General features: G+C 43.3%; 1 protein-coding gene across 1 annotated transcript in view; it reads left to right on the forward strand.

Annotated features, from left to right (window-relative positions):
* The window catches only part of LOC121571479 (syndecan-2-A-like), a 36471-nt gene that overhangs the window by 8938 nt on the left and 4400 nt on the right, over positions 1-23133 (forward strand). Inside the window, exons 2-4 of the mRNA XM_041882960.2 lie at positions 18716-18830; positions 19350-19519; positions 21649-21769. Of these exons, the coding sequence (XP_041738894.1) occupies positions 18716-18830; positions 19350-19519; positions 21649-21769 (406 nt within the window). The remainder of the gene's footprint in view (positions 1-18715; positions 18831-19349; positions 19520-21648; positions 21770-23133) is intronic.

The following is a 23133-nucleotide window of genomic DNA, read 5'->3' on the forward strand; positions in this document are numbered from 1 at the left end:
GTCTGCTAAATGACTAAAATGTAAATGTAATAGTGAAAATACAGCTTCCCCTGTGTTGGGCCTACATAGCCCCAAAAATAGATTTAAATGTTTGTATTTGTTTGGGGAACATATTTAATCAACAACCAAAACCATATAAAAAAAATACTTCTCCTTTAAAAGTAATGAAGTTCCCCTTTACAAGAAGTTGACAGCCAGTTTCATATGCTGTGAAGAACCATTGAAAAGCCTCTCAGAAAGATGCAGACATACATTTGCCACACACATTTCTGAATAGCTCACACTAATGCCATAGATAGTAAAATTACCTCTATTTGGCAGTCAGTGGTGTTACAGAGTGCAAGCCGAAATGTGTCAAAACCTCAGTATCCAAAAACAAATGTAAAAACCGACACTAGAGATAACAGACGCCAAAGCTTGACTTCAGTTCAGTTTTTCATTGCAGAGTGCATTAAAGGAATAGTTCACCCAAACTAGTATGGTCTAGAAGCAGTATAATAATAATAATATAATAATATGCCATTTAGCAGACGCTTTTATCCAAAGCGACTTACAGTCGTGCATGCTTACATTTTTGTGTATGGGTGGTCCCGGGGATCGAACCCACTACCTTCGCGTTACAAGCGCCGTGCTCTACCAGCTGAGCTACAGAGGATGTCATATTTGAAAAAATATCTATAAATGGCAAACCTGTTTCATTTTGTTTGGTCTTCTGCACCACCTCAATCATTCTAAGCCAGCAATGGGCTTTATCATACCTGTTAGTTAAATAGTTTTGGCCATGTGAAAGCGCTCTTAATTTGGCCTCATGGAGACGTTTGGCGGCCATATTGGAAAGCTGGTGCACAGAGTGTAATATGTTATATATACAATGGCAATACAGCTAGAGATCTTAAAGGATACACATGTAGACCCCATGGGGCTCGGGTGAAAAAGTACTATATCAGGTTCTATTGAGCTCAGAAAATTATACAAGTGTGCCAATGCTTCTATACCAAATTGTAGAAGCATGAAAATTGGCACACTTTTTTGGAGCATACAGTGCCTTCAGAAAGTATTCACACCCCTTTACTTTTTCAACACTTTGTTGTGTTACAGCCTATATTTAAAATTGATTAAATGTAGTTATTGTTTTTGTCACTGGCCTACGCACAATACCCCATAATGTCAAAGTGGATTTCTTTTTCTTTTTTCTTTTATTTATTTCTTTTTACAAATTATTTAAAAATGAAAAGCTGAAATGTCTTGAGTCAATAAGTATTCAACCCCTTTCTTATGGCAAGCTAAATAAGTTCAGAAGTAAAAATCGGCTTAGCGAGTTACATAATAAGTTGCATGGACTCACTCTGTGTGCAGTAATAGTGTTTAACATGATTTTTGAATGACTACCTCATCTCTGTACAAGGTCCCTCAGTCAAGCAGTGGATTTCAAACTCAGATTCAACCACAAAGACCAGGGAGGTTTTCCAATGCCTCGCAAAGAAGGGCACCTAATGGTAGATGGGTAAAAATAAAAAGCAGACATTGAGCATGGTGAAGTTATTAATTACACTTTGGCTGGTGTATCAATACACCCAGTCACTACAAAGATAGAGGCGTCCTTCCTAACTCAGTTGCCAGAGAGGAAGGAAAACGCTCAGGGATTTCACCAATGGTGACTTTAAAACATTTACAGAGGCTGTTGTAGGAGAAAACTGAGGATACAAACCTAATTGACAGAGTGAAAAGAAGGAAGCCTGTACAGAATAAAAAATATTCCAAAACATGCATCCTGTTTGCAACAAGGCACTAAAGTAATACTGCAAAAAATGTGGCAAAGCAATTCACTTTTTGTCCTGGATACAAAGTGTTATGTTTGGGGCAAATCCCATGCAACACATTATTGAGAATCACTCTGCATACTTTAAAGTATAGTGGTGGCTGCATCATGTTATGGGTATGCTTGTTATCGTTAAGGACTGGGGAGTTTTTCAGGATAAAAAGAAACAGAATGGAGCTAAGCATAGGCAAAGCATAACCTGGTTCAGTCTGCTTTCCACCAGACACTGGGAGATGAATTCGCCTTTCAGCAGGACAATAACCTAAAATACAAGACCAAATCTACACTGGAGTTGCTTACCAAGAAGACAGTGAATGTTCCTGAGTGGGAGAGTTACAGTTTTGACTTAAATCTGCTTGAACATCTATGGCAAGACTTGAAAATGTTTGTCTAGCATTGATCAACAACCAATTTGACAGAGCTTGAAGAATTTTGAAAAGAATAATGGGCAAATATTGTACAATCCAGGTGTGCAAAGCTCTTAGAGACTTACCCAGAAAGACTCAAAGCTGTAATCGCTGCCAAAGGGGATTCTTATGTAAATGATATTTCTGTATTTCATTTTCAATACATTTGCAAAAATGTCTAAAAACATATTTCACTTTGTCATTATGGGGTATTGTGTGTAGCACAACAAAATGTGGAATAAGTCATGGGGTATAGATACTTTCTGAAGGCACTGTATATATTGGACTAAAAGGCCTAAACTCTGGCCACGTCCTCAAACAAAGCCAGACAATTCGTCATCCAGAAAAGGGCGAACCAACAGTAGCAATGGAATGGGACAAGCATGGTACAGGTCAAATGTAAGACCTGGCTAGACAAGACGGAAAGTATTTCGGTGAATCTTTAATCACTGCGGGTCAAAATGCACCTCAACCCCTGTGCAGTCTTCGACATGCTCAGACGCATTAATGCACTGGCTCTGCTAGCACAAGTTAATCTTTACTAATGCACTCTGTAACACCGATCTGTGTACTAAACACCAACTATAAACCCGGCGCAGCCATGTCCAGTGTCCTGTAACTCTTCCATTACCGAGAGAGAGAACGAGGGCACTCTTATTAAACGGGGGAGGAGGCGTTAGAGAACCGTGTCAGATGAAATCCATTTTGATTTTAAATGCAAATGCCACTGAGCACTCGCTGTCCCTTTGACGCGACCGCAAAGTCCTAATGGGTAGAACATTTCAAGGAAAGCCTCCAAACAAACAAGAGTCAGCAGCGGGCTGTCGAGTGGATGGCGTTACACAAATTCTGGCCCCCCGTGACCTCATTGGAAATCCACTTTCCCAATCTGTCACTTTTGATAGTGTGTATATCATATCTCTGATAAAAAAACAGCTGCCCGTTTTCTCCCATCCCTGATTTCGGCGAGACTGGGCCAAGGTAATTGCTTTTCTAATCTTGGCATTGTCATGCTATGCTTAAACCGGTTAGCCTGGAGGAGTGAGGCTTGATGACTTTGATGATAATCATTTGCTTAATCAAGTGATTCAGTGGCTGGCTGGAATGACGGCCAACTTCCCTGACTCCAGACCCAGGATATCCTTCAGAGACAGTGGAACCTCATGGCTGTCTCCCAGAACTCATCCTCAGCGCCAAGGCTTAGTAAAATACCAGACCTGACATACCCTACCAGCCAGTGCCTTGGCCTAGATATTAGGTACAGACTTACAGTCCTCAGAACCTCCTCAGATTGTTCTGGAGTTCTTGGCATCTTTTGAAGCATTCTGTTACCCTTTTGTCTTTTTGTGTGGCTTCCCATCACTACGTGTGACTTATTGACCACATAAGGCATCTTGACAGGTTTTGTTGGGGTCTAGGCTACAAATACTTTAAAGACATCTGTACTTGTGTGGGGTATAGTAGTGGCTCCCCTTTAGTGTGGTGTGTACCACCACAATTTCTGCTCTCCAGCTTTACAGCGCTCTACATCTCTTCTGTTCCTGCTTAGAGGTCTGGCCTTCAAAGTGTTTCGCATACCAACTACTGAGACCTATTCAAAGGCTCTAAAGTTGTGTTTGAAGTTTCTGGTAACCAATGAAACACTGTCTAGGTGCTCGGTGTATCTCTGGGACCAATCAGAATGCTTCTTCTACTGTATCCTCAGCATCTTCTGCCCATCCATATGGAGGCAGTAAGACAGAGGGTGGAGCACAAGGGCCTTGTGTTGTTTCAGGAACTCAGGGAAAGCGAGACTGCAGACTTCATAACCACACATTCTTCAGGAATTACAGCAGAGGGATATAATTGGGCTGTGTAGCGAGAGTGAGGTTTGGCAGATACATTAAAGCTGTTTTTAGCTGCACAGTTTTGTCAGCAATCATAATCGCTGGTTCCTGATGGAGGACAAAATGGTCCATTTTGGAAGTTCTGGCCGTGTGTGTGCATGCGTGGGTGTGTCTCTTGATCAAAAGTGTGTTTTATGTCTTGATAAAGTGGGCTTCTCCAAGGGTCCTGAGGGGGAAAATGCTCCTTCTGCCACATAATCATTAAAGATTGAGAAAGAAGCTAAGCCGTGGTACTGGTACAGGACCTATTTCTGTTGCCACAACTCAATTATTTACACAGAATGGAATTTGAATGAGACCTTTTGCCTCATCTTTCTCAAATATGAGCTCAGGGCTAGAGCGCTGCTTTGAACAGTTACATAAAAGCTCCATAGAATCCAAGCAAACCCACTTTTTGTAAAAGCCCTGATATATGTATTCAGAGGATAGCTTATATGCCTATGGGCTTTGTCATTTGATAACTTTATTGCATGAAATACAATAAACTGAGACCGGAAAAGGCTGGTCTATTATGGCTGGTTTACAAAAGTTGTCTACATAATGTGCTGTAGATGATGTTGTCCAGAACCTTGTGAGTTGTTTACCTCTACTTTGTGAACTAACTGTGGATACATTGTTTTTCAGTTGACTCCCAGCAGCTGGTGTGCATATGTAAAACATGGGGAGGAAATTAGTTCCCTTTTGTTGTGGAGCGATTTGTTTCAACAAACATGGAAACCGAATCGGATGGAGCGGTAGTGTTCTGTCAAGCGTCACACACACACTCAAATGGCTTCCTCTCTGTAGAGTGGTGTTTGATCTCTTCCTGTGAATCGCTCCCTGAACGCTGGCTAAATTAGCTAATCTTCAGCATGTGCCACTATACCCCGGATGACTTCCTAAATTGATAATCCACCCAGTAATTGTGTGACTGTGTGAAAGGGTAGTACGTGTGTCCCCCGCACCGTAGTGTTACCAAAACATATTTAAAGCTGTGGTATCATTCAGAGCAGCTTTGCTCTATGAGCAACTGACCATCTGAGGTTTAGGTCAATGTTTTAATGTCTCTATGATGCACTATTGAGTAGTCTGTGACTGTGCAAACCTATAAGGCAACTATCCCAGCTCCCAGGACCTTGATGTGATCATGTCTCATTAATCGGCTATTAGATTGATATTGGCTTCCCACTCTTCATAAGTTGCCACTTGACTTGAGCATGCCTTTAAGGTTGTTATTGTTTCCATCTTACCTCATAGTGCAGTCAACATTTGTAGCTTGCGGTGAGGTCTAGTGCCTCAGTGTGAAACTTTAGACCTGTCTCTGGATCAGTGTTTGAACGTAGCAACGGGGCATGGCTACCCGACCAGATAACTACTATCCCCTCTGGTCCTGGATCACAGTTCTTGCAGGTTGTGCTGAGACCCGGTCGATGCTCCAGTTATTTTTTGTGCCAGCGTCGGTTTGTGTGCTCTGCTGGATTAGCCCTGGATAATGGGATCAGAGATCACCACCTGACGCCCTCGCTCCGAGTCCTCCATCCCTCCTTCCCTCCCTTACACCATGAATGTTTCCTCCTGCTTCTCTCCTCCTCCCTCTGCCGGTACTGATTATGTGTCGCTCCCTTCATCAACCTCTCGCCATTTATTTTCCCCTTCCTCTTCATAGTCAACATCATAGTCAGCATCATCATGCCCTCAGGTACACAAACAGATTAACAGATCCCCACTGCTCTCAGAGGAACTAGCATCATCACCCCTATGGCAACTCTCTCTCCACTAACTCTCTCCCTCGTTGTTCTTTCTTTCATCCTCTTCTTAGCCAATCTCTCTTTTCTTCTCCCTATCCCTTGCTGCCCACCCTCTTCGTACTGTCGACCCCCTCCCCACCAGAGTGCAGAGCCCTCCTGACTCTCCTGAACCCAAATCCTCTTAACGGAAGGGTTGGATGGGAATTAAATTGCTGCACTGTGAGGGTTGAAGCAGATCAGCCACTGAAGCGGTGAAATCGTCCCTTCCACCCATCCACCCTCCCTCATACATATGGCTTTTATTTCTCCAGATAAGGGCACATTTGCAGCAGTGGGGCAGTGAGAGATGGACTGAGCTTTGGAGGAATTTGGCAGGTCATACTTTTTTATGCACAAATTGATAAATGGGTGGGGAAAAGGCCATATGTATAAACGAGCTTGAGTGTGGGTGAAAGAGCATTAACTTTTCCACATCCCACCGGTCCATTCTTAAGTTTTCTTACGGTAAATGAAAGGAATAAGATTGGAAATGACAGTAAACTCTAAATACTAATACTACATTTGGAAAATAATCTTGTTACGTCAACACAAAACTTGCCTGTCCATGCCTATAAAATTGGATGTTATCAATTAAAAATTCAACAAATCCTCAAAAGTCAAATGCAATCTCCATTGCGCCTTGGCTACCAAGAGACAAGGAAATCCCCCCCAAAGAGCCACTCTTCTGCTTTATGTTGTGAGGAAGACAATATGACATTGTGGTCAGGTCACCTTTGACCCATCGCTCCTAGAAGCTCTTTCATGTCACGGCCCTTCCTGGCTGCATGGGGTTAATGCGCTGGCTCTGAAGAACTCATGAGTTTCCTGTTAAGAAAAGGGTTAAAAGCCTGGATGGAAGCCGGACAAAGGCGCACACAGCAACTTTTTTTACCACTCTGACCGAGGCTTAGAATCTGGATTAAATTAAACTTTGAACCAGCAGCTAATTTATCCATCACGCCCCCCTCCCTGGATGCCATAGCTCTTTTAGAGGCCCAGGGAACCAAACACAAAGACTTTGAGCGATGGTGATTGAAGCCATGCCTTTATCCTGACACACTGAAGGGGATCGCAGACTGTTTGAAGTGTGATTGAGAAGTGCCTTGTGACACGATGGCAACAGTGGCATGGATCAGAGGTAATGCTAGCTAGCATAGTGGTTTAGTATGGCTGGCTTAGGCTGAAGCACATGAGTCGAGGTGACTGGTGACTTCTTTGCTCGCCTTTGTGCCTAAAATGATTTTGGGGATATAGCCCAACAATACAAATAGGTCAGTCTTGAGAAGGTATTAGATGAATCTACAGTTTAAATGTTTTGTATACCTTTTGGACCAGGAGAGGCAATGACCATAAATTTAATAATCTGTATTGTGCTACTGTGTGGGCAAAGTAGAAACCATAAAAATACATATTGTACAATGGCTCAAGCAGTAGCCCATGCTTTGTTTACAAAGTGCAGTCAGCAGTGCAGAACATTGGTCCGTGTCATAACATATGGTCTTCTGAGTGCTTATGTATGCTGTAAGATAGAGATGACCTCTCCTCTTCTCTCCTTTATTCATCCAGGGAGTAGCTAGCCTGCAGCACCTGTATTTGTGGCGGAATGGTGGATATGGCAGACAAGCTGTGGCCTGAAAGGGTGCATTCATCTCCTGCTGTTGAGCCCTGCACTCCAACTAATATGGGAGTTAGAGGGTGGTCAGGGGGGCTGGGAGCTAGGGCATGCGAGGGAGCATGTGTGTCTGTGTCTGTGTACATGTGAGAACACATGCCGCTTCATGTGTTTGTGCCTCTCTGCATGCTTGGAGGTTTGTGTACCTAAGCAGTGTACTGTAAAGGTCTGCCGGGAAGCCTCCCCCGTGGCCCAGGTGTTTGCTTCTGTTTTACATAACTTGTTTTCATGTGAACACTTTGAATCGAGTTCTTGGAATATAAAGCTGAATACTGTTAAGAGGATTTGGTTCAGTCATTGTTCATGTCACAGTCAAATTATACATTCCTCTTCTTATTCAAACAATGCAGTAATCAGAAATGAATCTTTGGTGAAAAGTATCCATCCTCATCCATTCCCTCCCTCTGGCTCGTATTAAGATATAAGTAAAACGTGAAGGCCTGTTTTCTCTCTCCAAGAAGAGGACTTGGCATGTCCTCTCAGCATTCCTCCTCCGATAGCTTTTCATCAGGCAGGAATGCCTTTCAGTTGCTGACAGCTCCCGGCAGAATGGTACGGCGCTCCGAATCTGGACCACACGCGGGCCAGCTGAGCCAGTCCCATGTTCAGGAAGAGTCCAATCGCACTCGAGTGTTGCATATCAAGCCGAAGAGATGAGCACTTTGAACAGAACCCAAGGCCTGCTTCCTGCAATATCCATCCTGCATACTCTGCCTAATGTGTACAGGCCCCATCGAGAATAGCCAAGCATACCTGCCAGCCTGGGAGCAAAAGTATTAATTTCCTTATTTTTCCCGAAAAAGCAGGCCTCTCTTACACCTGTAGGCTAAAAGCTAAGTAAGAGATTATTAATGTGCTACAGGTGAAGTCAGAAAGGTGGAATCTACGTCTTTGAGGCCAGAAGGCAAATTAAACATTTCCCCCCCACACGGCCACCAGGGATTTTACTACAGGAATGGAAATCCGATCTGTTTTATATTAAGATCAACGAGTAATGGGAGGGTTACTCAGACTTGGGGAATGAGCTCTTGGGAAAGTGCAATTTTTTTTCAGTGTGATCGTCTGGAGCCGACCGTGGGCAGGCCTGCTCATTTTCCCCATGATTGAGATTGAAAGTGCCTCATCTTGCTTTAATGTGCCTTTAGCAGAGGTTACTGTGTGAGCCAGGTTTGGTCCGGCTATTAATTAAAGGTGAAACTGATGACGCCGGTGGAAATGTGTGTCTGTGTGTTGGCTGCAGTAATTGCTCTTACCTGAGGCTTTCAAATCTCCCCTCATATTCTTTCTCTTTTGTGCTCTCTCTCTCTCTCTCTCACTCTCTCTCCCTCCCCTCATCAATCTCTCTTTAGGTGATATGAGCCAATGATTTGTTAACCGCTCTTCCACTATCGTCCTCATACAAATTTTACTGGAGACGTTTGTCGCTGAAAATGTTATTTTCCGGCGTACTGGAATGCGAAAGGAAGGACTGTTCAAACCTTTACTGAAAAGTTCCTTTGTGAAAAAGAGTCTGTTGCTGAGTTAGTCAGGGATGTGTGAAATGAAAGCTAAGCGGGTACAAAGGCAGGACAAAGGAACAGCGCGTCTCAAACATCATTCAGACAAGTCAGAACCGGCCAAATGGTGAATTTGCGAACACTGCATGGTACTTTTCCACTTTAGACGATATCAATTAGGGGGTCAGTGGTTTGCTGAGGATTGAAACTTTTCTATGCCCCTTCCCCTCTCTCCCCACCATTGTTAAACAAGCAACATCCTCCCCTCACAGAGCTGCCCCCTGAAGAGACCTACCATTCATGTTTACACGGGCACCATTTTGACTGGCCCAGTGTTATTTGTGTGGATAGTGGACTTGATATATGGTAGTCAAATAAGAACGTTGCTCCTGGATGTGGGAATTCTAGATTACTGATACTTTTTTTGTAATAGCTAGAGGTCTTAGGGCTATAGAATACAATACTTGTTTTATATAGGCCTATGCACTTAAAACCACCCTGTGCTTGTTTCTGTTCAGCCATGCCTGTTACAGCCTCCTATTTCCACTGTGACTTAAGGGAAGAAACCTGTTGTGCTGCAGCAAATCTTTCAGTTTCCCTCCTCACAAAAAATGACTCGCAGGTGAAGCCCATTTCCCAGCATATTGGGTTTCCGAGCTGACAAAGAATCTAGGGTTTCCCGTGCATATCAAAAGCTGTTTAACGGGGCCGAGGAATTTCCCAATTACCACCTGGGGGCAGGCAGTATTCCGAACGGTAGACTTGGGAATCCATAGAGGGCTGTGTGCAGAAAGATCTCTGTCACGGTCTACGGGCTTAGATGCCACAGAGCTGAGGTATTCACAAAAAACGTTACACGTTGAAACCACGAGACACATTGTTTCTTATTATTTTATGGGTGCTGTGGGGGGTTTCACTCAAGGTTTATATTAACTACATTAGGCTCATCAGGTGCCTCTGAAAATGAGTCAAGTAGACAGGTTTTAATTGGTGTGCTGGTAAAATATTTCGTGGTCTGCGATAAAGTAAATGAGCCATAATGTGTTGCACCGTGTGTGAGCGCTTTCATTCACACCGAGACCACAGCGAAATTGGCGCACGTTGGTTATCTTATTTTTGATCTTGCTGAACTGTGTAAATAGGATTGTATAGGTAGGGGTGAAAGCGAGGTGTACTCTATTGTCCCATGGCCAGGCTATCAGTGCGCATCTGTTTTCATTGGAAACCATGAAATTGACTTTCTTCCTCTCAGGAAGCAATATTGCGATGGGGGAAGTCATAACTGGAGTGTGTTGTGTCTTATTGGGCGTCTGTAGGAAAAACATAGGATTTTTTGGCACCAGCTCAAAATAAAAGTATTTTGTTAAAAGAAAAGTATTTTGTTAGAAAAAAAGTATTTTGTCAGTCTCTGTACAATCGGTTTCTTTATGATTCTTGCCTCATGTTATATTTATGCAGTCTGAGGTAGATTAATGGTCAGTGTATGTGAGGAGGTAATTAGTCAAACTCTCTGTTCTCCTTTGTGAGATGGGCATTTTTGCAAAAACTCCTGAGGCTGGTCTTATTTTAGTCAAACTGTAACAAATGTTGCTTATGCAGCTCGTGTTTGTTCACATATGGATGTAGTTTGAGGTAGTTTGAGGTGCTTGACTGGACTTTGACACATTGTTTGTTTGGATGACTAAAGCTTACGCTGAAAGTTTTTGTCAGAACTTGAAGGCCTTTTTGAGGGAATAGAATGTCCTAGCTTTGTGGTGAACTGAAATGGGTCAAATGGTTCTCAAAGTACTGAGCATATTCACCCAGCAGTATGGGGTGAGCTGATCCAGTTCCATAGAGCAGCAAGGCCTGCTGGTTTTAATTCTAGCGCAGTCTCAGACCATTTACTCAATCTTTATGAGGACATAAAGATCAGCTAATGCACCCGTAAATGACTGCTCTCCGCCATTAATTTGATGATGCAGTCCACAGCACCACGAAATGAAAAGGTAACAAATCCTTCCACCTGGAAACCCTTCATGTCAACCCAAGTGTGGCACTGCTTTGAAACAGGAAGGAGCCATAGAATCTAGATGACTTCCTGAACTTTCCAAAGGAGCACTTCAGCTGTGTTCATTTCAGTGTTTATCATTCAGTTTATTACGAGTGATGACAGTGTGGAATCAAAAGGTAGTCATAGATCTGCTGACAACACTCGTCTGTCTAGCTCTTCTTAACTGTGTCTTTGTTTTCCAATTAGGATTTTAAAGTCTTTATAAATAAGTCCAATCATTAACCAGAAATCCCTATTATGAATGCATTATGTTGTGTTATTATGCATGATGTAAAAAAGAACATGTGGCAAAGTGAGCTGCTAGCAACAGAGCCAGATGAACAGATTCTGTTTCCTGGATTAGGCTGCTTTTCATGGTAAATGTCAACCTGCACGCACACACGCACACACACAAGCTACAAAGCTGTCCCCCACACTCCTGGAATAGCTCCAGGTCACACAGTCTGGTTTTAGGGAGAGTTTGATTTGTGTCAACTTCCCGCAGTAACAGCCCCTCCCATGCCCTCCAGTGTCTCAAAGACTATCAATTAGTTCCTTATTATGATCCCCGGGAGGGCAATAAAAGTTGAAGGTTCTGAAGAGCGCTGAGAGACAACCCCCCACCCTACTCCCCCTCCTTTCCTCCACCACCACAACCATTTGTTTATCTTGTGGGTCAGTGTTTGAACTCCCCCTCCATTGGTGTAGCGTTGGCATTTTTGAACTAATTTCTCAACCCCAATTACATTCAACAAACAAATCCTCACCAACAAACATAAATGATGAAGCCAGCTTGTTCCTGCTGGTTGTTTGTTTAGCATTAGCAGGTGCTAGCGTTATCCTACAAAATGGCTGCCAACCGATGCCAACCTAGCAGTCCATTGTTGTTGTCAGTATCTCTTAAGACAATAAGTGACACACTAAACACCACTTAGGACCAATAATAAGAGTACAATCTTAATTTCTTGAAACACTTCACTATTGAAACACTGCATCTTGAATCCAGCCATTTTAGCCCACTCAAGCTAATTGCTCTCGCCCAGTCACCCCCAATCCTTTCCTCCCAGCCAGGTCGGCCACAGTGAAAAGCCGAAGCCGTCCATCCGCTCAGCGCCGATAAAGAAACCCTCGTAAACGTGCATGTGGGAGAGAGATGGGAAGGAGGTCAGAGTGGTGGCATTATTTCTCCTTCAGAAAGTCATTGACGTTCAGCAGGCCCAACTTTTGTTTGCCATGAGAGGAGAGAGGAGACCGATTTCTTTTGATAGTACAGCGGTAGCCAATGGTCTTACAGAAGCGGACAATACTAACCAAACACCATTGAAGGCTTAATATAGCCTGGACACTGTACTGTGAGGTACCATAGCTGACCTGAGTGGATATTCTTATGAAATATGAAAGGACGACTTTGCAAGTCAAGTGCTTTCTGATGTAATGGGCTTCTCTTCCCCTCATAGTTCATTTGAGGTGCTCTTAAGGAAATATTTTAGAGCGGGCGCAGAGCAACAGACCGACAACGAATGTCTGAGGCAGTGTCTGCCCTGTCTCTTGTTTTCCACTCCTGTAAATGATGTAAGCCTTACTGTGTGTGTGTGTGTGTGTGTGTGTGTGTGTGTGTGTATTCATGCGTGTCTGCATACCTTTGAGGAACACTATTTTCCTCCCCTGTCTTGGGGTGAGTTAATATTGACTGTGTAAGAAGTGAATACAGTGTGTCAACACGGATTAGAGACGGGGCAAGATGGCTCATCCAAGTTACCCTACACTACCCCCACGACCCATAGCCACCCACCCCCACCCTACTCTAACTACCTCCCCTCACAGTAGCGCTAGCTCACAGCTAACTGCACACGCCATAGAGAGAGCCTCTTTGGCTTTCAGACACCGCCAGGCATGGGCTTGGTGGTTTGACAGGCTTTTAGCAAAGCAACCTGCTGGCAACAGATTGTCTACTACAGCGCATTCTCTCTTTCTCTCTTTCTCTCTCTCCTCTTTCTCTCATTTTCCTCCTTGTCATTCTCACTCTGTTTCTGCCTCTCCTCCCCCTCTCTTCTTCCTCCTCTTGTCTATTATGTTTCTTTCCCTATACAAGGTCTCCATGGAGACCGACTGCATCACCACCAAGCCTCCTGCTGGCCACTAGTTGTTCATTAGGTGCAGACAGACAGTAGGAACTGCTGTAGTTCTGTTCTAATAGAAGCCACAGTGCTGCTAGACCCTTGTTATCGCAGTCTCTCTGTCAGTCAGTCAGTCAATCAGGCGCTAGGCTAGGTGCTGCATGTTGCTTGTTAGGGTCTCGGCTAAGGATAAGGCGGCTAAGGCTGTGATTGGCTGTGTGGATTCTCTATGGGCTTTTTCCCATTCATTCATACCAGTGAAGAGGGATTGTATTTTTTGTATACGACCGCTCTCACTGTGTTAGTTAGGGTCATACCTGGAGGTGGAGAATGTGTTAATGACATAGTCATTAACACTTTGGGGTGGGGGTAGAGCCTGTTTGTGTGCATATGTGTGTGCTTGTCTTTCTAAAGAAAAAGTTATTTAAATAGCCTTCTTACAAATCATAAATACATGTAAGGGAAAAGAGGGGTGGAAGGTTCCACTGGCCAGGGACACTGAGGACAACTTCCTGGGCTGTCTGGTCAGACTGTCCGGACCTCAACGACCTGTGCAACCGGACTGGAGTGGAGCTCAGGTGGACACGGACTGATATGCAAACTGAGCCAGTAACTACCTCTGATGCAGTTGTGGCAGATCGCGTTGTTGTTGTGGAGGCTTCTGTCACCCATGATGGAACATCCCATCCTACATCCAGGACAACACTCCTTGGTATCAGACGAATGCAGCTATTGCAACACTGGACAGGCCTGAGGCTGCAGGGGAAACTTGCTGCTCTGGACTGTGCTGACCACTCTGTCTCCCATTCCATGTACCAGAATGCTGCCGAGGACATTCTCACCTTTACTGTTAAGGCGGGGCTGCAGGTTCTACCAACAAAAGATAACCTACCACTCTGGTACCCTGCAAACCATGACCCATTTTGTATTCTACATGAGTCAAATGTAATGGAGTCCATTGCCCATGTTGTGAATGGCTGCTGTTCATACAAGGATTTGTACATTACTAGACTTGACCGCCTTGTTACCTGATAGCCAGCAAGGTGAAGTAGTCACCAACAGTACACATGCATAAACATTCTTGTGTAAGGGGAAGCTGGTTTGATGTTGATGATGATGATGATGTGTTTTTCTGTGTGCCAAATACGCCAGATATTGTTGTTGTGGGAGGAGGCCAAGGGGAGTTGCTCATTTTGGAAGTGGGCTGCTCATTTGACAACTACATGGAGCAGGCCTTTGCTGAGAAGCTGCTTAAATACCAGCCCCTCGTGGCACGCTTCGACAGCCTCGGGTGTACGTGCAAGCTGGTTGCGCTGATACAGTGGTGAAAAAAATGTATTTAGTCAGCCACCAATTGTGCAAGTTCTCCCACTTAAAAAGATGAGAGAGGCCTGTAATTTTCATCATAGGTACACGTCAACTATGACAGACAAAATGCAGAATCCAGAAAATCACATTGTAGGATTTTTAATGAATTTATTTGCAAATTATGGTGGAAAATTAAGTATTTGGTCAATAACAAAAGTTTCTCAATACTTTGTTATATACCCTTTGTTGGCAATGACACAGGTCAAACGTTTTCTGTAAGTCTTCACAAGGTTTTCACACACTGTTGCTGGTATTTTGGCCCATTCCTCCATGCAGATCTCCTCTAGAGCAGTGATGTTTTGGGGCTGTCGCTGGGCAACACGGACTTTCAACTCCCTCCAAAGATTTTCTATGGGGTTGAGATCTGGAGACTGGCTAGGCCACTCCAGGACCTTTGAAATGCTTCTTACTGAAGCCACTCCTTCGTTGCCCGGGCGGTGTGTTTGGGATCATTGTCATGCTGAAAGACCCAGCCACGTTTCATCTTCAATGCCCTTGCTGATGGAAGGAGGTTTTCACTCAAAATCTCACGATACATGGCCCCATTCATTCTTTCCTTTACCGGATCAGTCGTCCTGGTCCCTTTGCAGAAAAAACAGCCCCAAAGCATGATGTTTCCACCCCCCATGCTTCACAGTAGGTATGGTGTTCTTTGGATGCAACTCAGCATTCTTTGTCCTCCAAACACGACGAGTTGAGTTTTTACCAAAAAGTTCTATTTTGGTTTCATCTGACCATATGCCATTCTCCCAATCCTCTTCTGGATCATCCAAATGCCCTCTAGCAAACTTCAGACGGGCCTGGACATGTACTGGCTTAAGCATGGGGACACGTCTGGCACTGCAGGATTTGAGTCCCTGGCGGCGTAGTGTGTTACTGATGGTAGGCTTTGTTACTTTGGTCCCAGCTCTTTGCAGGTCATTCACTAGGTCCCCTCGTGTGGTTCTGGGATTTTTGCTCACCGTTCTTGTGATCATTTTGACCCCACGGGGTGAGATCTTGCGTGGAGCCCCAGTTCGAGGGAGATTATCAGTGGTCTTGTATGTCTTCCATTTCCTAATAATTGCTCCCACAGTTGATTTCTTCAAACCAAGCTGCTTACCTATTGCAGATTCAGTCTTCCCAGCCTGGTGCAGGTCTACAATTTTGTTTCTGGTGTCCTTTGACAGCTCTTTGGTCTTGGCCATAGTGGAGTTTGGAGTGTGACTGTTTGAGGTTGTGGACAGGTGTCTTTTATACTGATAACAAGTTCAAACAGGTGCCATTAATACAGGTAACGAGTGGAGGACAGAGGAGCCTCTTAAAGAAGAAGTTACAGGTCTGTGAGAGCCAGAAATCTTGCTTGTTTGTAGGTGACCAAATACTTATTTTCCACCATAATTTGCAAATAAATTCATTAAAAATCCTACAATGTGATTTTCTGGATTTTTTTTCCTCATTTTGTCTGTCATAGTTGACGTGTACCTATGATGAAAATTACAGGCCTCTCTCATCTTTTTAAGTGGGAGAACTTGCACAATTGGTGGCTGACTAAATACTTTTTCCCCCCACTGTATTTGGCAGTCTCGGCCACGTACACAGTCTTGCGGTGCATGGCCTCCAGATTGCGGGCCTGACAAAAACTAGGGCAAAGCAATTGGCTAGGTACTGCTCTGTTTCAGCTGTTGTGGGCAGCCTAGCTATTCGGAGAAGGAGGTGGGTTCTGTACCCTTGAGTGCCATGCATACAGGGGCCTTTGAAATGTTCGGGTCCTTTTTGTGTAAATTTGATTGGTGGATTCAAATAAAGTATTTAAAGTGTGTGTGTGTGTGTACTTGAAGCATTACCAGATGTCTCTCCGTACTCTAGAGCCTTAGTCTTTGTAAAGAAAAAAGTTATTTAAATAGCCTTCTTGGAAGAAACTCTTTATCTCTTGAGTTCAAGGAATGCCAGTAGGTAGTAGTCAAATCATGTGTAGAGTAGGCTTTGTTTGTGAAGAGCACCAAGAGGGTGAACAGGATTAGGCTGTAATAGCCTAATTGCCATTTACACTAGCGGAGTTGACGAGCTGAAAGAGAACCGGTGCTCTGTCTGCCCTCACTTTCTGTGGAAAGAAAGTAAACAAATACAATGGACACTGTCTGGAAGGAGAAGAGGGTTTCCGTACACGAGAGAATGGCCATAGAAATATAACTACTAGCCTAATTCTAGAAATTATATTTCTATGAGGATGGCGCTTCTTTGTTTTGGGGTTCCAGGCTTGAACTCCCAGCTTGTGATAAGGATTCAAAGGCAAGTCTTCCTGGAAGGTTCAAAATGTAAATATTGATAAGGGGCAGGAGTTTATTGACAATTTCCGCTCTATAATTAATATCTGATTTGATTCACTGTATGCTTGCTCTTTGTGTCATGTACACTATAGCAGTGTCATTGTTTAGTGTCACTTTCTTTATATTTGTGATGTATTGAATTGTGTGTGTGTGTTTGTGTGTGTGGTTACACGCATGTGTCTGCATTTGTGTGTGTGCTTGAGCGTGTGTGCGTTCAGGTGTGTGTGTGCTTGTGAGCATGTGTGTGTGTGGCATCAATTTCCTCTATCTCATTAGGTTCCTTTGTTGTGGCTTGATTTGTGGGCTCCATCCTTTGGTTCATTCATTGTATTATTACTGATGCATCGTGATGTGTGGGACCAGCTAGTGAACTGAACTGTGGGGTTGGTGAAACAGAATAGGCAGTGAGGATACGATAAAGTTGCTTTGAACAAATTCCTCCTTTGATCAGCCAGCTCTGGCGTGAATGCCTTTCTCTTGGAAAGTCATTGCTCCTTTGGAGGGGAGGCAGATATTGTTCTGTTTTATCATCCCCTCTCCTTTCACCACCGCAGACCAGCCCCTTTGTGACGGCGGAGAGTGTTAGCCTGCTCTTTGAAGAGAGGTAGAGGGTCCTTCAAACACACTCTTTACCCCCCACACCCGAGGCATATAGAGGCTATATTCACACTCGCCCCAATAGCCGCAGTCTGCTGTTTTATACACTGTTGTTCACCTATTGCAGGCAGAGTAAAACAGGCAACCTTGCACAGACAAACACACACACACAAACAAATAAACAAACAAACAAACAAACACAAACCTACTCCTTTGCTACCTTTATCACAGCTTCCTTCCGAAAAAATAGTCATCCCTTATGTTATGTCCTCCGAAACTCTTTCTTCCCTGGCCTTTTCTGGAAAAGCAATGAGTGTAAAATCTAATCCCAGTTCATTTAGTTTCAGGTTTATCAGCACCTAGCACCACCACCACACAAGCACTATAGCAACGCTTGGATGATTTATTGTCGGCCCTCTTTTGTGACCCTTTTCTAAAGCAGCATCAGTATGGAGGGGACATGAGTGAGGTTGAATGGAGGTTGGTTGGAGTTTGAATGGAGGTTGCCATGGGGCTTACCTAGCTATTCCACACACGCATACACACACACACACACATATGGCAATGGCAATGTTTTGTCCAATGTGCTGTCATTTCACTGAGTTTGTATGAAGTTGTGTGTAAAGGAAATTGAGGATGGATGACATAACATTTTATTAACTAGCATTTTATAGGGGGTTGAGGGGGTTGATGCCTTTACAAGTCACACAAACAGCATTTTTCAATTTCAGCTTCTCTATTGGCCACTCCATTAAGCTGTAAGACAAACACACACACTTCTATGGACTTTTACCCCGGCAATGATGGTGGGCGGAGCTAGACGTCTAATTTAATGGTCATCTGTTTAGAGAGTGGTGTTATGTCTCTGAGACTGTGATATAGACCAGCGTGGTTTGTTTAGACAAGTCTCCTCTGAGGTACATGACTACAATGTTAAAGCAAATAACAATAGGCCTACCTGGCAGAACATACTATAATGCTAAAACTACCAATGCAACTCTTTTTGTGTCAACTATGGCTTTGAGTCAAGTAGGAAGAACATTGGTGTTCTCTTTTCAATGAAACTCAGTGCCTTCTACCAAAGGTGAGACCGTAGTATCCAGAAATGTGTTCACTGCTAGAAGTATTTCAAAGACAAAAGTGGTGACTATAGGAAAGTTATGTTAGGCTCGCACATTGAAAAGTGGTCTCAGGACAGTCTAAATGGCTAATACTTAGTCTATATTTCTGTTGTTCTCCCTTTCAGATAGTGGTCGCGGCCAAGTCGTCATCCGAAGTGGATGACCTTTTCATTGACGACACAGGGTCCGGGGGTTACTACCCTGAAGATGATGACGACTTTAACTCAGGGTCAGGATCAGGTAAGAGTCTGGTCACAGTAGCCTTCAACTGGGTCGACACGCACAGGGAGGCAGGCTGGCAGACACACAAACACACACACATACGTACACAAACAGTCACTTCTGTATACTGTGTCTTTCACCCAGAATGGGCATGTCTGTAGAACTGAGGTCTTACTTAGGTATTGAAGCCCCTTTTACAAAACGTTTAACAACAGGCAGATGGCCAAAGCAAAGAAGGCTGTAAGAAAGTGCTTTGATAACTTTAGCGAACACTGTTCCCAGTAAAAGGAAACCAGACTCACTTTACCTCCACCTGATCCCATCCTAGAATATCAGGAGGTGGCCTTGTCTGTTGTGATTGAATTATGAATTCGAATGTAATGCACTTATAAAAAGTGATTATGAAAAGCCTGATTTCACTTAAATACAGACTCAAACATAGACAGTCACCCTTCATCTTCAACTGAAAGTAAACTGAAAGTAATTGAGTGCTGGTGAAGTAGTACAACAGTGCTATCTCCTCATCTTGCTCTGCAGGCATTGGTGAGGAGGTGATTGAGGAGGCGGTGACTGTGAGCACGCTGTACATTGCCCCCAAAGCAGAACCCACCAAGGACTCCACCAAAGACTTCACTCCTAGAGTGGAGACAGCCACACCCAGAGAAGACCTGCCTAGGGAAACACCCAGGAAGCCAGTCCGAACAGAGGTGAGGGAACATAACAACTAACCCATACACCAGACTATTTAGACCGGCCCACTAAGCTAAAGGTGGACCGGCCCATTGAACATTTGCGCGAAATGCCCTATGACCAGTCCTTTTCTGCCCCATATGGTAGATATTAAATTTTTACTCAGTAAAAAATTACAATTAACAGATTGAAAATTGCCTGCTATTTTCTTTGGGGGCCTTTCAATTCACCACCCCAAATAACAGTTGAACATGCACTGACCCCAATGCTGGAATTCTATACATAAAAATTAGTCATTGGTAACAGACCCCTAATAGTACACTAATATTATAGCATTTTACTAGACAGACCACTTGATCTATGATCTTTAGTCTGCCCACAGATGAAGAGTATAAACCGTCAGTCATGAGACTTAACTGGTTGAAATAGCATGTAATCAAATCCCTCTAATGCCGCATTGATAATACCCCCCAAGAGTTTCCTCTAAGTATAAGGATCAAGCAGTCATCTAGACCCCTGATGTTGCTCTGGTTTGTGGTACATTATGCTGGATTACTGAATCAACAGCCATAATCTCACAATTTGGAACACTATCAGCTCTTGGACCCACCATGCTCTATTGGGAGATGGCCTAGATTTTGTCACTACCCCTTCAGCCAAGTCAAAGGACGCAGGTCTGTTGCCAATAGTGGTCCCATTCCCGTTCCCCTAGCTCCTTCAATCATTACGGATCTGAAGAGACTAGGGATGGATGTTAGCAATACGACCTTGGCTATTTGCATTTCGAAACACCCCTAATTAACCATATATGATCGAAATCATCCCTTTAAAGCCTGTGGAGAATATACAACACCGTACCATGAAATACAACGTCTCAACCAAAAAAAGCTAAGCAAAAAATAGAGGTGCTAGTGTCAGAGATTGAGTACAACCAAAATGTTTTATTTGGCTCGCTCAGTTGTGGCTTGACCAGTAAAAATAAAAGCATAGCTATAAAGAGAAGACCATTAAGACAATTAGTTGCTTTAGCAATGGAAAATATATTCACCAATAAGCCATCCATCCTCAACAGCTCCCTCCTGTAGGCGTAGAGGCCAACATTGCTGTTGTGCAGGATGAACCTTGCCACCACATTCAGAAGCGTCTTTTGCGCATCACATAACCTATCACCTGCACATTAAGAGTGGAAGCCTTTTCTGTTCACAGAGTAGAACTCGTTTTGGGATGGTGCTTTTATGGGGATGTGGTTGCCGTCTATTGCTCCATTCGTATTTAGGAATGCATTGATGTTAAAGAAAGCCCTCTTGACTTCAACCTGTTGTGCGATGGTGTATGGAAATTGTAAGTTCGTTTTTCTGACGATTGTATCAAAGACATTGGCTCATTGAGGGCTGTAAGATGCCGATTTGCAAGCTCCCGCTGAAAAGTGCCCGTTGCCAAAAACCCAAGGGTGGATAGCACTTGGATGTGCACCGGAATGGCATGTGTTTGCCTTTTTAAAGTAAGTCTTAAATCCTTGCAAAAATCCTATAAGATTGTTTTTGGGAAACGATATCTGACGAGCAAATCTGAACGTTCTGCCCAAAAAAATCCCACGTCTCTAAAAACGCGCTCTCTGCAAAATGCAGCGTGTGCTGAATCTTCCAACAGAGCAAGATAAGCCTCTCATTCGATTTCCTATTATCTCAGTCTTTTATAGTATTTCAACAATAGTTTCACTTTCACACGTGCCTTCTAATTTAACAAATGACTGTACTTTATATGGATTATTATCGTAACAAATGCACTGATGTGGTCAAAATATATGCGTGTCAAGATATGTTGCATGAATTCACAATGGAAATACAATGAAATTGAAAAATGATTTAATTACTTATTATGACATTTTCAACATTCTACGCTTGACAAGCAGTTCCCTTATTCCACCACTTGGCACTGTGCATACACATGGTCATGGTTGTACGTAAATGTACGCAAACTCTCAAGCAAACGTTCATATTGATAAATCTCACACTTTGCGTGGAATTGATCCCACGAATGGTTTACGCACAGATTTGTGCCTACGCATGATTGATAAATGAGGCCCCAGGCCATTATGTTGGTACAGAACCTGTATCCCTCCAACTCTTTCATTCTCTCCTCCCAGCACCCAGTACCCGTCACAGAGGACGAGCGTAACAACCAGATCACCAGCGCCCCCAGCTCACCCCTGGAGCCCATCGAGGTGCGCTCGGAAAACCTCTTCCAGAGAACAGAGGTGCTGGCAGGTATGTACAGAAACAACACTGGGTTTTGGTGGTTTGGACAGTGGACACAGGCTGCAGTCCTTGTACCTCTGTCTACACATCTACGCTAGGCTACTGTTTGTGATAGACTAGAGGTTGAATATGGGTTGTGAGCTGTTAAATAGGAAATTAGCTCGAATTTCTTATATGACTAACCAGGTTTCCATCTAATATTTTTTATGCACCTAAAGTACTTAAGCTTTATGCTCTTTTCCAATATATATCAAGGGTCTTATTCTGGTGACATGACGATCGATGCTTGGCTGCCGTTTGACAAATAACTAATAATCTTGCTCTTTTGACCAAGTATTCACAGCCCCTTGACTTTTTCCACATGTTGTTGTGTTACAGCCTGAATTTAAAATGGATTAAATAGAAATGTTGTGTCACTGGCCTACACACAATACCCTAGAATGTCAAAGTGGAATTATGTTTTTAGAAACTTTTTGAAATTCATAAAAAATTAAAATCTGAAATGTCTTGAATTAATAAGTATTAAACCCCTTTGTTATGGCAAGCCTAAATAGGTTCAGCAGTAAACATTTGCTTAACAAGTCACATAATAAGTTGCATGGACTATATAATAGTGTTTAACATGATTTTTCAATAACTACCTCATCTCTGTACCAACACATACAATTATCTGTGACGTCTCTCAGTTGAGCAGTGAATTTCAAACACAGATTCAACCACAAAGTCAAGGGAGGTTTTCCAATGCTTCGCAAAGAATGGCACCTATTGGTAGATTGATAAACATAAAAAAGAAGAGATTGACTATCCCTTTGAGCATGCTGAAGTTATTCATTACACTTTGGATGGTGAATCAACACACCCAATCACTACAAAGATACAGGCGTCCTTCCTAACTCAGTTGCCGGAGAGGAAGGAAACCGCTCAGGGATTTCACCATGAGGCCAATGGTGACTTTAAAACAGTTACAAAGTTGAATGGCTTTGATAGGAGAATACTGAGGATGGATCAACAACATTAAAGTTACTCCACAAAACTAACCTAAATGACAGAGTGAAAATAATAAAAAATATTCTAAAACATGCATCCTGTTTGCAATAAGGCACTAAAGTAAAACTGCAAAAACATTTGCAAAGAAATGAACTTTGTCTGAATAAAAAGCATTATGTTTGGGGAAAATCCAACACACCACTCTTCACATTTTCAAGCATGGTGGTGGCTGCATCATGTTATGGGTATGCTTGTCATCAGCAAGGACTAGGGAGTTTCTTAGGATAAAAATAAACGGAATAGAGCTAAGCACAGGCAAAATCCTAGCCATGTACGACAAGCCTGCTAGAGTCATAGTACGGATGAAGACTGAGCTGGAATGTGAA

Source organism: Coregonus clupeaformis, chromosome 8, assembly GCF_020615455.1.
Source record: "Coregonus clupeaformis isolate EN_2021a chromosome 8, ASM2061545v1, whole genome shotgun sequence".
Classification (NCBI taxonomy): domain Eukaryota; kingdom Metazoa; phylum Chordata; class Actinopteri; order Salmoniformes; family Salmonidae; genus Coregonus; species Coregonus clupeaformis.